Raw genomic sequence first — 18,096 nt, 5'->3', positions numbered from 1 at the left:
CGTGATTTTTTTGTGAAGCTGTAGCTATTTTAGTGATGAATGGGTAAAATCCAGTATGAAAGAAATAATTCTTCTGATGAAATTTATGCCTACTTCAGTATACTCTCTTCAGAGCCTAAAGGGTGGCTGCATGTTTGTATAGGTTCCTATATACAAGTGGGTATGGGTGTCTTCGTGTTATAGGCATGTCTGTATGTGTTTCCTTATAAAGTTAAAGAAATCTGAGCTTCATTGGCTATAACCTTGGCAGAATATAATGTATTTCCTTTCCTTTCTTTTCCTTTTCTTTCGTTTCAATCTACTATTTCCAGAATCCACTGCAACATACAGACTCCTTATATAGCTCTAATTGCTCCAACAATGAAGGGGTTATGAATGTAGCAACACATTTTTAAAGCTCTTATAGTTTTACTAGTTGTAGTTCAACATCATGGAAGGAAACAGCACCTTCCCCCAGTAAAAAAAATCTAACTTTCCTCTGGCACACAGAAGAGGCGGTGAATTCATTTCTGTGATTTCATAATTGTACTTTTAAAATTTGCAGTAAAAACACTGTTACAGGAAATAAGTAATAAACCAAAGAGAGTAGTTCAGAAAATCTCTCCTAATGAGGGAAATTTATCAACATATTTCAGGGGGTAAAAGAAGATCTCTGCAGGGAAAAGGCAAGAACCTCAAAGAATAATATGAACCAGACTTAAAAATGGAAGTTAAAAATACTCAAGACATGAAAAGTATGAGTTAAGAAGACAGAGGTGAAAGGTACAGCTCAGAAAGATTCAGCATGTGAACACACAATGTGCTGCTTGTGTTAATGAGGGGACTATATACAGCAGTTAGCATGCTGGTATTTCAGGGCAGTGAAATGTGAGATAAAATGTGCTCCAGGGATAGAGAATGTGGAAGGAAAACAAACATTGCACTTAAACCCTTTACATACAAGGAATTTTAATGATGACCCTATAGCATAAGTACTTAAGTTCTTTAATTAATTTATGAAAAAGTAATGGTACATACATTTGTTTTTACATTTAAACACATTATATATGATTCATATCCCAAAACACAAAGGCAAGTGTGTGTGTGTGGGGGGAGGGGGCAGGGGATCAGGGAAGATGACAGCCCCACTATCTCCCCTGTCCAGTGATGTGATGAAAGAACTCTCCAGAAGTACTCTGCCTGAGATCAGAGGTGGGAGAGGTGCCCAGCATCCTGAGCCCTGGTAGGTCATTTTGATATATTTTTTTAAACAACTCATTAGCAGACCATGGGTCTGAGTAGGTAAGGCTTTAGTAATTCTCATGAAGTATTTGGCCCTCACAAGGTGGTGGAAGGATAAGGTATGAAATTGCTAGAATGGGCATCACAGGTATTCATATCACAGTAATACATGCACTATATAAATATATATATATTTTCAAATGGTATGGTGTAACACTTGTTCTGGAGTGACTATGCTAATGGCTGTTTAATTTCTGAGTATGCCCAGGTGTTTCCAGAAGCCTGAACAGACTCAAATTGTTCATGCATTTTTTTTTTAAAGTGTTGTGCCTTCTCTTCTGCCAAATAAGCCTCCTGAGTCTTTACTCAACATTGCATGGTCAGATTTAAAAAGAAAGAGAATTTTAGTGCGCTCTTTTACATCACAACTCTTCCCCATGCAACACTTTTTGCAGGGATTTGGTTTCAGGCTCTCCAGAGGAGGCAGAACCTTTCTGAGATTACACTGGCCTACTACAGAATGATGTGGTACATTCACGTCTTCATACTGTGGCAATTGTGCCCCAGAAGTAACTATAAGAAATTCCAAGAGAAACAGTATTAAGTCTTACATGTTATACTGTTTGATTTTATGAAAATGATCACTAGTAACCAATGCCCGAAATGTAGGTTTTAGTATTGCCACTTTTTAAAAACAAGGTTTCATATTCAATATAAATGTTTTAATTCAATTTAATAAGTATAATTGAAAGGAGACTTTTGTTTGGCTTTAAGCATTCACTGACATTTTTTGTAATCTAAGCATTGCGCATGAGAACCAGGAAGCAAAACTGACTAGCAATGCACATTAAAAAAAATCTAGTTTATTTTTATTGTACAAAAAGTGAAATACAAAAAGTAAACACAGAATGGGGAAATATTTCTAACATTTTTGAGTTTTCATGCTATTTATTATTTTAAGGCTATAACTTCATGCTCTCCCTTTAAACTATATATTCAATGGTTAGAAAGGCTGTAATATGCCTTCATTTATAAAGCCACATAATGTAGGGATTCACAGACTTTAGAGATTAGCTTTGCATGTCTTTCATTTAAACTTTTGCTGTTCATAATCTATGAGTGGGTGAGGAAGCATTAATGACAATACTTTGTTCTCAGAGCTCCTGATAACTACGGTGAACTCTTTTTACTCCTGTTCTATATTTGGGGAAATGGAGGCATTTAGAGGCCAAGTGATTTTTTTTTCCTCCCCAAGCTTAGAGGAGGCTAGTGGCAGAACTTGGAACAGAAGAGAGGTCTTCTAATTCCCCGTAGTAATCACTAGACACAGTTTCCTTCACAGTTTATGTGACTATAAGAAGTTGAATTTTGGATTTTTAATCACAACTTTTTGATATTGAGAACTCAAGAAAAATTAAACTTTGAATGAAGGCTCCCATATTTTTCCTTTTCTCATGTTATATCAAATCAGGAAAATATATAATTGACAACTGCACATTTTTACTTTTTTCTCCCCTATCAACACAGATACCAAATTCATTTTTTCGTGAAAGGAAAGATGTTTTAAGAAATACCATTTGTGAAATGCGCATATAAAATCTTACAATTTCAATCTTACATGCAGAAATTCAAACATGATCTATTTGGTGCATCCTACCGCTCCCCACCCTATCCCCATTGCTTCCTTATTTCACAGAGTCAACAAATTTTATATTATTATGTTCCAATTCTTGAGCAAATTTGGTTTTAACCATAGTATGGGTCAGGTGCTGCTTCCTTCAAAAATATGACTCAGCCACATGTAAAAACTTTTCCAGTTAGTTCTCAAAAGAAGATATTCTAATTACATGCAAGAAGTACCATATTTGTAATCTTTGTATCATATATGTGTATATCTGCTGTGATCCAAAATACCATATGTTATGTTAAATATTGGGAATAAAGGGGAAAAAGTAATGAGGACAAATTGCTTGGGACATTGAACTTTCAGTTGTTGCAGAGGAGGTTTTGCTATTTCACTACAAAATTACATTTGCATTTTCTGTAAACTTAACAACTCATCCAACCAACATTACCAAAAAAAAACCCTGAATATAGAGAATGAAAGGCAGAAAATTTTGAAACAGATCATGTTATCTTTAGAGCAAGAAGAGTAATGAAAAAAAATCCATAGATTATTTTAACAAACTAAAATTTGTTGAATTTGTCATTCAGCTCAAGATTAGCATTTTATTCAGCGCTGAATTCAGAATTTGTTTATTTATTCATTAGTTCTTAAGAACTCTTCTGAAATCTGTATGAGATACAGGCAAAGCAAGCTATTGTTCTATTACGGTTCAATTACTTAAAACTATATATGCACAAAGGCAGACATGTGGAAGCCAGAGCATCACCCTTTACTCCTTTCTATGTAGACACTTGCAAACACTGGTCTCCGGCTTATTAGGATCATAAATATCTGTGTGCCAATCTTTCACTGTTCAGCTTCTAAAGAAAAGCCTTCATGACAATGTTGTATGAAGGTACTAGGTACACATTACTTCAACCTTTCTAGTAATTGTAATCATGTGTTAACTTGTCAATTTCTGAAGCTCAGTCATCAGCTGAATTGAAAATATGGAGACAGTCATCACAGTTTTGTGTTGTTTCTACCTGCTGTCATTCCCATTGAATTTCAGGCTTCTTGTCAATTTCATACTAGTGCTGAGTGCAGTGGAACTGACAAAGAGCAGTATGCTATCAGCTACCCAAACAAAATGAGACAGGTTTAGCAGAGAAGTGAAGCCTCTCCATTTAGGTATGAATTTTACATTATGTTTCTGAGGCTACCTGCTGTCCTAGTCAAAGTCAAATCAATATTGATTTCAGAGGAACTCATGCAAGATGCTGGCACTCGACATAGGTGATAGAGAAGGCATGAAAGCACGTTTTAAAGTAGGTGCAGTTTTCACAATCTTGGGTTAGTGTAAGGGCCAGATTTGAAGGAGCTGACATCAAGGAAAACTGAAGAATGCTGATTAAAGCAGTATTGGACCTGGAGCCACCTTCAGTTAGAGCACCATGTAGTAAAGAACTGATCCTCATCTGCATAGCAGGGTGGATAAACTGTAGGTGATAGGATTATATTTTCTTCAGTAACTTCATTTCTCCATAAGAAAAGCTTTTCTTTATTCACTTTGTATCTCTTTGTCTTAACATTTGATGTTATTAAGAGCACAGACAACTGAATTCTACTTTCCCCATTGAAAATTGTGCCGATGATCCAAATGGGGTCAGTGCTCTGGGTTCTACTAACAGGGTCGGCTGTCAGAGTTGCTGTGGTGGTGGCTGTGAGCAGCATCCTCAGATGTACAGTTACAATGGGCCGAATCTTTTGCAGGAGGAACAAGGAGGGCCTTCTACACAACTACAGGGCAAGGAGTTTCTATGTATTTTACAGTGGCAGGGTAGCATCCCTTTCGTTATGGCAGGGAAGGCACTTAATATAAACCCTTTGTCTCAGGCAGTTTATTCTGAGAACAGGCATTTTTGAGCTGAGGAAAGGCCACCAGAACTGCTGGGCCCCTTGCACTGCAATCTTAAGGCCTAATTCTATATGGTGTTTAACACCCTTGCATGGAAAAGAAGTGCTTGAAGCACCACTCAGAACATATTCCTTGCCTCTCGAGATCTGGCAGAAAGGGCAGCATATTGCTAGTATCTATTTTTATTATTTTTTTTATTACCAACAAAATTATTTAGCCAAAAATTTGGAAATTTCAAAAATTTGGAAATGCATAGAAGTCAGTTTCCCACACCAATCACCCTGCGTACATATTTCAAAGCAAATTTTAAAAGCATCTGCAGTCATGCAAAATACCATATATGGATAGTGGGCTGAGTTGGGGGTACTGAAGGAATTGCAATTTTGAATTTCTTGATTTTTGTGAATTTAAGAATAATATTTTATACTTAGGAAGAAGCATTTCATCCAAGCAGCGCAAACTTCTTTATAAGCATTACATGAATAAGCTTCACAACACTCCTTTGAGGTAGGTTCCACAAGTAGTAATATTCCTATGTGGCAGATGTGGGAGGCAAAGAGAATTTCACACTTGCGTGCCTAAATATGACTGTGGGCATCAAGATTTAAGTATCTACAAATCAGATGCTAAGGCCAGAATTTTCATAAGATACTAATGATTTTGGGTGCCTAACTTGACAAAAAAATAAGGATTCTCAAAGGGCAGGCAATCAGCATTTTCTGAAATATCAAAATCCTTTAAATGGTCTCAGATTGAGAACCCAAAAATTAAGGACCCAAAATCATAAGTGTTTTCTGAAAATCTTGGTCTATGTCTCTAAACGTGTATTTAAGCTCCTAAATCAATGGTGGAGTATCCTGACTCTTGTTCTAACGGTTAGACAGTATTCCCTCCCTTTTCATTTAAGCTCTCAGTTTTAATGTTGCATTTTGTATATATTGTATTGATTTCATTTAGTTTTAGTTCTCCCGTTGTAAAAGTTCATTTTCGACTTTGTCTGCTACCAAGTTCATTTTGCAATCCCGAAGGGCTTTTATTAAGTCAGCAACCTTAGCTTCCTTTCCCTTCCATTTCTGCCACTCTCGAAGTGACTGCATCAATTGTTCTTGCAAGTTATAAGGACTGGCTGTTAGAATTCTGTCAATTTTTGTATCAGAAATTCCTAATCTTCGAACTAGCATTTTCCAGTTCTTCCCAACATTGTCACATATAACTTCAAAAGCTACATTCTGCTGACCTGAAAAATAAACAAAATGGAAAAATCCAGTTTATGCCAAATGAATGATTTACGAAGAGACATTTACAATGTGCATTTCTCTATTAATTCTTACTGTATAGGTACCTATTAAGGATCACACTGTCACAGTAAAGCCACTGGATGTGCTGAGGGCAGTGTAGAAACACCTCAGACCTGATGGAGTTTCCAGAAGCCTTGCGTCATACAGTGACAAAACTTCTCCATAAGTGCCAGGGGAGCTATGCTACCCTTTCTGAAAAGCTGGTTGCAGCATGTACTCCCTCACCCTCCTGCATGTGGCCAGTGCAGAAGCTAGTGTATGGAATTCCATGTGGCAGTTTAGAGCCAGAGATAGTACTAGTTTGGAAGTCCTTGTTAAGAGTAAGTGAGACTCAAATAATGCATAGTTCATGTACTGGCCTTTTGAAGAGGGGTAAATTTCACCACGAAACTATTTCCAACTATTTGAAACATTATTCACTTTTTTTTTTTTAAAGAGAGAGGCAGACCTCTGCTCCAAAGTATTCCCATGCAACAGTGTTAGGGGTTAGATTGAAAGATTTCCACATATAACTTACTTAAAGAAAACCCCATTTATCAGTGGTTCCCACAGTGTTAGTTTGCAAAATAAAAATAAGAAGATGTGTCCACCTACGTTTTTCTGTCTCATCTAGATGGTTGACAACATCACCTTGTCCACCTTCTATGAACTCCTGTAGTTGGATTATCAGATCTTCTCTTTTAATGGTTTTGATCATAAGCTGGAGAAAATCTACCTTCTCTTTTGCAATCTCCCGCTGTTCAAGGAGGATGAGGAAGAGATCAATACCAGTTTTGACGGACTCAAGCTTCCTTTTGCCAATTTTGTCCAGGCACAGAAATTTAAGGGAAGAGAGATCATGGTCAGATAAACTCATGGAAAATGAATGCAAGAGAGACAAAAATGGGTCCATTTTGGTAAGCCCTGTGAAAGAATATCAAGAAAAAAATATTTTGTGTGTAAGAAAACATACAGGAAGTCTCACATGTTGTTTGCTTTCTACTTGCCTAGGAAACACCTTTCATCAGAAGCTAAAACTTTCTTTTATTAAATATACAAGTTCTTAAAAACAAAAGTAAAGCTCTTTGGCATGATTACCTTCCTGGAAGGCAATTAACATTAGCTATTTCTCTACAAACATTTCTTACTTTCACTTTCACAACGCACTGTCATTATCAGTAACTAAAATCTTATACTTTCCAAAGTTTGGAACAAACTTCAATATACTTTCTCCAAAGGAAATCAAATTGCTGTTATGAACAATATGTAAAGATATGTTTCATTTCATAGGAGTTGCTACTTACTTCCTGGTTTAATCTATGTTGCCCTGAAAGCCTAGCCGCGATGAAGAAAAACTTTACTGTGCTGAAGGCAGCTCTCTTTTACACAGAGATCTGCCTGTCACCGGAAATCACATGAATGAATGATGCAAACTTTTCAGCCTCCGGGAGTGCTCTATTTTCAAGTGAACACTAGATGGCAATACCATACAACTATCTATCCTACCGTATACACACACATACCCTGAATACTAGTGCCATGTACACACATAGTACTGAATAAATAGATCAAAATCTGTAGTCTAAAGATCAACAGAAGAACTGTCAAAATGGTTCTAAATTATTATGAAAAAGCAAAGCAATTCAATTATATGTTAAGTAAAACATCACAGTTAAGGATTGTGTATATATTTAAATCAAATCCTTCCCCTTAAGAATTGTATCAAGAGTAAAAACTGATGTTCAAAAATATAAAAAATAGAAAAGAATGTGAAAGGATTCAGAAGTTTTACTCTGAATTATTATGGTAGCTGCATAAAGGTTTATTTCACACTAAAAAAGTGGGACAAATTTATGCCTGGTGTAATTCCCTTTAAATCAGTGGATTTACATTAAGAATTAAGTTAGCATATTCTTTTTACTAATCCAATAGTAAGCCCTAATCATAAGAGAATCAAAGCCTATTTTCACACCTTGCTCAGTTCTCAGCACCTAAACTGAGATTGAACTATGACATCATGTTGAAACTGAACCCCTGGAAGTGTACATGGATTTTTCAGTGTAGGGGTAGATAAATTAGAATGGGGTAATTATGGAGTAAGTCAGGGTGCTCACTGTCAGGGTGCTCACTGCTAAGTACATTGTGCCTATTCCATATAGTTTCCTGCAGAGATTAGTGTTTAGGATATTGACGACACAGAAAAGTAGTTGACCAAATTCAGAATAGATATGAGGGCAGATTAAACCTTATTTGAAAACTATCCCCACAGTGAGGAATACATAAAGTTAACAGAGTCATTTTATGTTAAATTATGCACAATGTGTGTGTTTGGTGTAAACATTCAGTTCACTACCTGCCTCCTGCTGCAGGAAAAAGGGGTCTAGCTGCTTGGCTGGTTATCTGTGCATAGTTTCCTGCAATTTGAAAACATTTGTGAATGGTAAGTGTTTAAATAAACCAGGGAGTCTTGGGATAACTAGGCCCCCATTTGCTGAAGGATTTTATGGCTTCTGGTCAAGTTTAGCATTTACATAGTGCTTTACAAGCTATCAATCGGCACATAACTCTGCAAGGCCTACTTATTATTTTCTCTTTACAAGAGGGGAATGAATCACAGCAGTTAAGTGATGAAGTGAGTTGATAAAGGCCACAAAGGGAGCCAGTGTCACAGCCAGGATCAGAACATAGGAGTCCTTTATTCCTTGTCCATCATGCTATTAAGATGCTTCTCCTTGTGGCCAAAAGTCAAAATGGCTGCTCAATGGAGAGGTCAACTCAGCTGCAGGCTATCGGCAGCAGCTGCCTGAGTTATACTGCCATCCACAGCAACGAATTGATATCAGGTTCTTCTAAAAGCTGAGGGACCTGAGAATTTCACTGAACTCAAAGGTGAAGCCTAGAATTATGAATACCCCATGATTGTTAAGAAAATCGGACAAATTTTCAAACCCAGCAATCAATTAATATTTCAAGCCTGTTTTTATACAGAGAAAGCTTTTAGTTTTAAGAAAAGCTCCCAGCCTAAATTCAGCACTGACGCTGCTAAGCCCTGGGGAATTTGTGATTATGGGCTTTACAGGGACCAACCTCTGACTTTTTCCATAACTTTGTAAACCAACCTGAAGTTCTCCCCTGTGCTCTGCTGTGTGTGTGTGTGTGTGTCTGTGTGTCGGGGGTGGGGAGGAGCTCTCTCACTCTTCCCCAGACCACAAACATTATTAATTATTTCCAGCCAAGCCTTCAGTTTACTAGGCACTGTACATACACAGAAGGTACAGTCCCTGCCCCAAAGAGTTTTCAGTCTCACCTATACAAACGCAAAGGTTATTGTCTGTGTCTCCCACATCTCCATCCTCATGCTCCAGTTTTAAGGAGGCCAAAAGCCATTTTCTACAACTTAACTTTCCGGCAAAAATTCTAAAAAATCCCAAAAGAACAAACCAACCCCCAACAATTAGTCCCTTTAAATTCTATCATCCCCATGGTACATGTGAAACCTTCTCTGACCCTACCTCCAGCTAATCACAAAAATCAGGGTTAACACTGGTGTCGTCACCAGCCTCCTCTCTTCTTTTTTGATCCAGGAGAAATGGGTGGACTTCCTATCAGGCAGGTGTTATAAGATGGCTAATGTATATGCATCACCACTGCCCTCTACTGGCTGGAATATCAGACCTGCTTAAAGGTCTGGTTCTGTGGGAGCCCCAAATGGTGCAGGAAGGGGAGAATTACCAGCAGCAGTGTCATATGGAGAGGATATGCTAATACTGGAGAGAATTATCAACACTGATAATGATGGACATGATAGAACTCACTCCAGGCACTTACGTTCCCTGTTTTCTAAGGAACAGAGTAGGTCTAAGTATTTTCTTTCTTGTGTCCTGATGATGCCTTTAAACAAAGGCATGAGACACCAGAGTTACTGTGGGCTGGTGTAATGAGGTCCAGGTAAGATCCATTCACAGCACAGCAATTTGAAATACTCAGGTTCAGAATGTAAAGAATTATCAGGCATAAGGCCTAGTAACAAACAATATAAAGTCTGATTGTACAGAATGAGGCATTTTAGTGTATATTTTTATTCTGCAATAAAATATGAATCTATCAAACTGCATTAGTGAAACAATAAAATACATGGAACTCAGTTCAGGCTTGGTGATGTCAGTGGGTCAAATTCAGAGCTGAGTCTATTGCAAAGGAATTCTAAATTACAGTAATTTACACCTTTTTGGTAGCTCCCTCAGCATGTAAATTAAACCTCCTTAAACTCAGATTATTTTAGACACCTAGAAATTCAGGGCCAGAGTCAGAGCTGATATGTGAAGTGATGTAATTGCAGTTCAGTATGTAAATGTGAGTGTAAGGGAGTCTAAATTGGTATCAACACTGTTTAATTTCCTTAGACTCACCTCTGAAATTTGGCACAATGGAGTTGCACCCATTTTTACCAAGCCTGAATTTGGTCTGTTAAGGCTAGTCTGATACATGCACAGTTGAAAAACCCAAGCAGCTTGCTTTCCTTTAGCCTATTGCCTCTAAAGCCAATTCACAGGGTTGAGTGAAGGAGATGTCGGCCAGTAGGCAACAAATTTTAACTTTTTCAATGTGCAGAATAAAGTTTAACAAAAACTATGCATTTGACCAGCTCAGATTTCAGTGACAGTTTCCCAGATATATAGCTCTGAGAGTGATCCTATCACATAATCAAATGATATGTAGATTTCAAGGGCAATATCTTACAAAATCAGACAGAGGGTGCTCAAAGCTTTATAGAACATTAAACAGATCTGTGCTGCAGAGTTTCGAGAACAGCATTAGTAAGAACTCCAGCTCTCTAGATTTCTATAAGGTGCCAGTCTCCAAGGTATCTAGGCATCCACTAAAGAATACAAAATGTATTCTGTAAAGGATTTTGCTCTCTGCCCTATGAGTTGGCTTCAGTTACTTTGTGCGTGTAAACGTGGTGTAGATGGTACATCTTAGATGTCCTATTGGAAGGTACATCATTTGTTTCCTTGTTGTTGCTTTAAAAGCAGTATACCAAGTTGTGTGTATTGTACATTAATGACATTTAAGTAACGTATATAGCACTGTGTTTGAAATCCCCTGAGCAACAACGGTTTTGCTAAGTGGGTTTGTGTTACACTTTTGGAAGGTGCTTTGCGTGGCCCAGCTTTGGCTCATTTGGCTGGGCTTGCCTCATTCTGGGACACCTACAGTCTGGTCCCCTATATACTTCTTTCTGTATTCTAGTACATTCACACAATGCTTCCTGTGGGACCGATGGTCTACTTACTCTAATCTAATGTAGATATCAGTGCTCATTCCCATCACATTGGAGCTGCTGTATCCAGTTGTAATTATAGTGCTTTCTCTACTACTCTCAAGCAGCATCCTCTGGGCTGAGGTCAGTGCATCTGTATAAACTGGCCAAACAGCCTCATATAAACAATGTCTTCCACCCCTCTCCTCAATGACGTGCCTTATGGTAGGCTTGGAAAATACGGGATCTGATTTCTTTATCAGACCACTCTCTCTCATTTAATAGAGATTGCTTTCCCTTCCCAAGACTGGGAACCCTGGGTACAAAGTATGAAGTATATAATACATATTGCAGTATCACTGTATATATTTCATCTCTTGCCTTGTTTCTGAGCTACAAGTCTGTCAGTTCATATTTATTTTGCTTGCCTTTGGTATGATGAAAGTCAAAATCAATTTGATACTTTAGCATGATGCCCTGCTCCCTCATATACCTGAATAGCTGAGATAAGAGGGCGTGGTGCTCACTGGATCTGTAGTGGCTCATGACTGAGATTGTACAGATTAGAGGAGAGCTCAGGAACATGTCTTTAAAAGAGCTGCTACCACATATATGACCTGACTATCCAGATCAAAACCGGTGCCCCAGCTGCAGGGTGAGGAGAGAGCCAACAGGCAGCTTCAGAGGTAGAAGCTGGATTCAAACCAGATGGGACTTGAGAAAGCTTGCCTCCCTCCTGCTGTTGCTTTACAGGTGGATAAGTGGCTTTTGTAAGAATGGCTGGGCTGACTGTCATAAGAGTGAGAAAACTGGCAAGGGCCATGTGGTTTTTATCTTGGGAAATAGAAAGCAGAAGGGGGGCATCCAAAATGACGAGATATTGAAATTCATTGCATTCCAGCCTGGTGTGATCAATCATTTTGCTGGCATCCTCTTCCTATGGAACTGAATGGATCCCCCAAAACACACCCCAGCCAGAATGGGGCTGTGAAAAAAAGCAGTCTTACTTCTCTGGCCAGAAAAAAAGAGGAAAACATAATTGAAACCGGCAATTGTCAACTGCTGAACAAGAGAGTCAGTTGGTAGCTGGAACTTACAGATGATGTCTTCAATTTAAATAGGCTTAAATAGGTTTGAATGATGGAGATAAGTTACCTATCTGACTTTCAGCTAAATAGGTATCAAGTATCATTCTCTTTTAAGGAACTTATGGGCATCTCAGACAGAAATACTGAAGAATATTGCAGTTAAGGAGAAATAAAGTAACAATCCAGAGGGAAGTAAAAGAACAAGGACAAGAAAAGTAATTTAGCTGGATAATATCTCATTTCTTTGTACTTCTAAGATAGATAAGCTGAGTTCCATGAAATTTGTTATATATTGAGGTTCTTACACTACTCCCATCTTGAGGGTCTTTTGTATGTGAGATCATGAATGCTCTGCATGGACATTAAAGCTCCCGTGGTACTTTTAATTAATGAAGTGGTTTGTCCTTGAGTCTTTGGTCAAAACTTACCCTTCTCTACACGTGTGCTGTGTGCAGTGTTGTGGCTGCCTTCCATTTCACAGGTGGCTGCATTTTGATGAGGAAGCTGTTTCTATACTGTTTGTAAAGGGCTTCAGGATCCTAAAAGGGAATTGTCCAGTATGAAAGGGGCTTTTGGAAATGTAAAATTATCATGGTTTAAAAGAGAGAAAATTAGAGATAGACTTCTGAAATAGCTTTCTGTGGGGAAAAAAACACAAGTACAGCCAAGGAACTGAACTTCGGAATAAATACCTTGCAAACAGTTAAAAGATTTGACCAAGTAACAACATCAACAAAAAAATCAATTGTTACCAATGGCTGAACTTACTATTGAAACAAGGGGAGGGTTAATCCAACCAACTGTAGATACATTTATGTTGTGTTACTGTTGGCAGCAGAAGGCTAGCATCAGTTAAATTAAATTAAATTACCTTTAGGGGAAAGGTAAATTTTAAACTTTTGTTTATTTTTTCCTAGCTAAAAACCTCTTATATTTGATTTTTCTTGAAATAATCAATGTTTATCATACAATGTAATTAACAGACATTATACAAGCATTATACATATAAATATTATGATAGATCCACACATTAGCTTAACATTACATTGCTGTCCACTAAAGCCACACTTTTTAATTAAGACACATATAAATTTTTACACATGGGGAAACTGAGGAACAGAGAGACTAAATGACTTGTCTAGAATCACATAGTGAATCAGTGGCAGAGTTGGCAATATACTATAGGAGTCTTGACTGCCAGTCCCCAAAGCTAACATGCTATCACTTAGTGTCTAAATATTGTATACATTTATTCTCTTACTTACCTGCCATCTTCCTTTCAGCTTCCAACCCAATAAAAACAGGGGAAGGGAAATACTTAAGGGCTGAAGTGTGTGTGTGTGTTGTCTCCCCTATGTTGGAGATACAAATTTATAGACAGTTATAAAAAAGGTTTAAAGTGCATCACCATGAATTATTTTACAGAGAGTGGGTCAATTTTTGCACCAACTTAGGTCCCACTCTTGGGAACACGTTTTGCACAAGCCCAAGCATGTGACTAGTCCCACTGATTTCAGCCTCTGGAATCCTGCTCCAACCTTGCTCAGCAGAAAAGCAGCAGATCTTCTGCTAAAGAAGCCTCTGTGGCTGCAGAAGTAAGGACAAGATTTTCCCAGTGTGACTATTTCAGCCGTGAGCTCTTCCAACTGAACAGAGTTCCCTTTGGAACCTTCAATGTTATAGCCTTTATTTGGCTTAATGGTGTGCTGTTAAGTAACATATGCTTTTTCCTATCAGCACCCAAATATTCTGTTTCTGCACTCGCTTCCCAGTGCTCTCATAAACTAGAAAATAAAAACTGGTCCCCTCCCCTCCATCAGTTACTAAAACGCCCATTTAACAAAAAGAAAAGCTGGCTTCACATTAAGAAAATGGGAAGTAATTCTGAATGGGACCTCACACTAGTTTTACACCAGTGGTGTTTTCTCCACTGACTTCAGGAGATGAAGTGAACTGTAGATCACGAAAGCTCATGCTCAAATAAATTGGTTAGTCTCTAAGGTGCCACAAGTACTCCTTTTCTTTTTGCGAATACAGACTAACACGGCTTTTACTCTGAAACCTGACTTCAGGAGAGTTAGTCTTGATTGATAGTGATGTTCGTGAGAGCAGAATCAGGCCTCTTGTAGTCACAGTATTGAGCACAGACAATGACTCATAATTTAATACCAAACTAAGGTGCATTTATTTCTTAAAAAACAAGTACCAATGCAGACATCTGGGATTGTTTCATCTAAATACAGTCACTGATTAGAGGTGCGACTAAGTACATTTTACTTTTCCCATTAAAGAACATAATCAAACAGTCCTTTCCTTTTCTGTATGAGTCAGTTGGAAGGTACACATTTTTTGGAATCTGATTAGAAAGGGAGGTGCCCTGCCTGCTCAAACAGTGTTCTTCAAGTAGTCATTTCCTTTTACATTCTGGATAATTCAGTGCTGCCAATAAATGATACAGGATATGACTAGGCTAGTTACTCATAGGAATTCAGAAATAATGAGTAAGAAAATAAATCCACTGTCACAGAACCCCACCTTTGGCATTCAAAGTAAAGGCTACCTCTGAAATATAGTATATTTTTCTCTTCTTTAAACAAACCATTCAATACATGATGGGTTCGTAGTGCAGTGTTGAATTCAAATACACATTGTGATGGGAAAAGGCCAGATGGCTATAAGAAAGTAGTGAGAAACAGGTATATTAGCCACAGGCTAAACAAATCCCTGTTACTATGGTAACCAAATGGCAGCTGCTCCAGGTCAATTAAGACACCTGGGGCCAATTAAGATCCTTCTAGAAAGCAGTGGAGACAGCTAGGTTGATTGGGGCACCTGAAGCCAATCAAGGGCTGGCTGGAACTAGTTAAAAGCCTCCCAGTTAGGCAGTTAGGAGCATGTGTCAGGAGCTGTAGGAGGAAGCTGCGTTGCTGGAGAAACTGGGCAGTACAAACCCTGTCAGGCACAAGGAAGGAGGCCCTGAGATGGGGTGAAGTAGACGTAGAGGAAGTGGGGGCTGCTGTGGGAAAGTGGCCCAGGGAATTATACTTGTCCTGTTTCAAAAGTCAGCTACCAATAGCTGCTACTATTATGGTCCCTGGGCTGGAGCCCAAAGTAGAGGGCAGGCCCGGGCTCCTCCCCTCCCACTCTCCCCGAGTAATCACAGAGATTGTGATACAACCGAGACTTTGCAAGGGAGGGTTGCTTCTTCCCACCTCCCTTGCTGGCTTATGATGAAAATGGCTCAGTAGGCTGTGACCCTTGCCTCTACAGAGAGAAGGTCTACGTCGCGGTCACAGTGAGCCTCTGAGGCTAGCATAATCCGCTTGGAAGCGCAGGACCCACTGAGATAAGGTCAAAGTTTTGTCACAACATACAAACACAAATGAAGGACAAGTTCCTTGCACTTGAAAGCGTATCATCTAGGAAGACAAGTGCCACATGGAAGGTGTAGGAATTGGATACAATCAAATCTATACAATTTTTATATATACACAGTATATACATTTTTTAGTTTATTCAAACAATAACAATTAAAAGACACCTCCAGTATGCTTAACTGTACCTCAACATAGTTCAGACACTTCATGCTTTTTTGTGATAATTATACAGCATCATTCTTAAATACAAAGTGCATACAATTACAGCAATGTGGCTTGCAATCTGAGAGCGTTTGTACACAGCTACACCCACCCTCCCACCCACATTCTCACTCTATTTTGCCATTTTTGTGTAACTTTGAGGGAGGACCTTTAGAGCAGAGGGGCCTTTCTGTCCATCTCTGCCCAGTCACCTGATAGTGAATGGCTAATATTTCTTACTCCTGGCTAAACCAAACAGCAGCAGGAGGTCCTTTTGTTGACTTTAGAGCTACATCCCTCTATTTAGAGATGCACCTGAACCAAAAGCTCAGAGCCAAACACCTGTGGACATGGGAGAAATTTAACTCCAGATGTGACATTTGTGGCTCTTCCCTATAAGGGTCCAAACCAATTCCCATCTGATCATACTGGGACTTAGGAAAAGTTCACTTTGGATGCACACCTGATTGAAAATGTTTCCCTGTTTACCGTTACATTTTGAGATCTATCAGTTAGCCTGTGTTTAATCCATTTAATGTGTGCTGTGTTAATTTTGTGTTGCTGAAGTTTTTTATCAAAATGTGCAGTACCAAGTCAAATGCCTTACAGAAGTCTATTACATCAAAACTATTACCATTATTCAAATTTCTAATTTCATCAATAAAATATATTTTTAGTTTGAAAGGATCTAGTTCCATAAACCTATGTTGATTGACGTTACTTATATTACCTCCTTTAATTCTTTATTGAGTTCCATATCAGCTGTTTCCATTATTTTGCCTGGGATCGATATCAGGCTGATAGGCCCATAATTAACCTTGTTGTCCAGTTTGCCCTTGTAAAATATTGGCACATTAGCTTTCTTCCAATCCACTGTAACTTTCCCAGTGTTCCAAGAGTTATTGAAAATCAATTATCCAGTGAGCGCCCTAGCCAGCTCTTTTAAAACTCTCAAAGGCAAGTTATCTGGCATTGCTGATTTAAAAATGTCTAATGTTAGTAGCTGTTTAACAGTCTCCTGAGTACCTATTGGAAAGTGTTTCACCCCCCATTATATGATATAACTACATGAAACAGTGTCCCAAATACGGAACAGAAATATTTATTAACACCTCTTCCTTTTCTGCATTATTATTGACAATACTACCATTTCCATCTACTAGCCATTGTTAGGATTCTTTTTATTCCCAGTACACTTAAAAAGCTCCATTTTATAGTCCTTAATTCCTCTGACCATTGATTTTTCCTTGTGTCCTTTGGCTTCCCTTATCAATTTTCCTATAATTCCGAGCTTCTGATTTGTATTCATTGCTGTCAACTTTCCCTTTCTTAGTTGTTTGATTTACATTGTAGCTAAAGGGAGCCAAAGAAAGACTTCCTTTGATTTCAGTGGGCTTTGGATTAGGCCCGTAAAGAGGATGTCAAAAGTGAAGAAAAAAACATTTATGGTGTCCTTTAGGTCTTTAAAAAATGATTACTTTCTTTCCCTAAGTATGTGTCTGTTTGGCTAAAATAAAAATAAATAAAATAAAAATGATTATTACTCTAATTTATTACTGTATTAAAATGGCATATTGTGCTTAAGTCATGAAAAATAGCAGTTTACATGTGAAAATAATTGAGCAAGGGGAGTAGAATAATAGTGAATTTTAAGACATATATAAGGATTAAAAACAAGAAGAGTTCTTTACTTCTGAAAATGTCATTGGAAAATGAAAATGCTTTCAAAATACCTAAAGGTATCAGTGCTGCCCCACCCTCTCAATTAAGAAGATGAAAAGCAATTTTTAAAATTATTATTAAATATCATGTGACAACCAGAAAGCTGATTAGCAGCTACAGCACCAAACATCACTGAAAGGTTAAAAATAAAAGCATATCTGTGCCTTGACTTGAGTCTTATTTACCCTTAAGCAATTTAAGTCTGCAAAGTATTTGTAGTGCAGTATCTTAGAAACACAATGAAATGGCAATCCAGAAGATTTAGTCTTGTACTGTCACCAGAATAGGGTCAGAGTGATTTCCGCTTCAAACAGAAATTATGTCTCTCCTACTTTTGTCAGTGAAAGATAAGTAGTGTATTATAGCAATATTTTAAAATGTTCCAGCTAAACACTTCCAACTCTAATCTTTCCTGCCCTTCAG

At 38.1% G+C, this 18,096-nt stretch overlaps 1 protein-coding gene across 1 annotated transcript; it reads right to left on the bottom strand.

Moving 5' to 3' along the window:
* Positions 1–914: 914 nt before the first annotated feature.
* On the bottom strand, positions 915–7,415 carry FADD (Fas associated via death domain). The gene is made up of 3 exons (XM_073347870.2): positions 7,327–7,415; positions 6,638–6,946; positions 915–5,982 (listed from the first exon to the last, which is right to left on the bottom strand). The coding sequence occupies exons 2-3, from the start codon at positions 6,933–6,935 to the stop codon at positions 5,705–5,707; spliced, it is 576 nt and encodes a 191-aa protein (XP_073203971.1). The 5' UTR covers positions 6,936–6,946; positions 7,327–7,415; the 3' UTR covers positions 915–5,704.
* Between the last annotated feature and the right edge of the window lie 10,681 nt (positions 7,416–18,096).

Source organism: Lepidochelys kempii, chromosome 6 (assembly GCF_965140285.1).
Source record: "Lepidochelys kempii isolate rLepKem1 chromosome 6, rLepKem1.hap1, whole genome shotgun sequence".
NCBI classification, from domain to species: Eukaryota; Metazoa; Chordata; order Testudines; family Cheloniidae; genus Lepidochelys; species Lepidochelys kempii.
This window is presented reverse-complemented; position numbering and strand designations above follow the sequence as displayed.

Bases quoted from the DNA above. Each gene is read 5' to 3' on its own strand.
- FADD (XM_073347870.2), bottom strand. From the start codon at position 6,935: ATGGACCCATTTTTGTCTCTCTTGCATTCATTTTCCATGAGTTTATCT. The intron at 5,983-6,637 runs GTAGGTGGACAC...TTTATTTTTCAG, and splicing joins TCTAGATGAGACAGAAAAAC to GTCAGCAGAATGTAGCTTTT.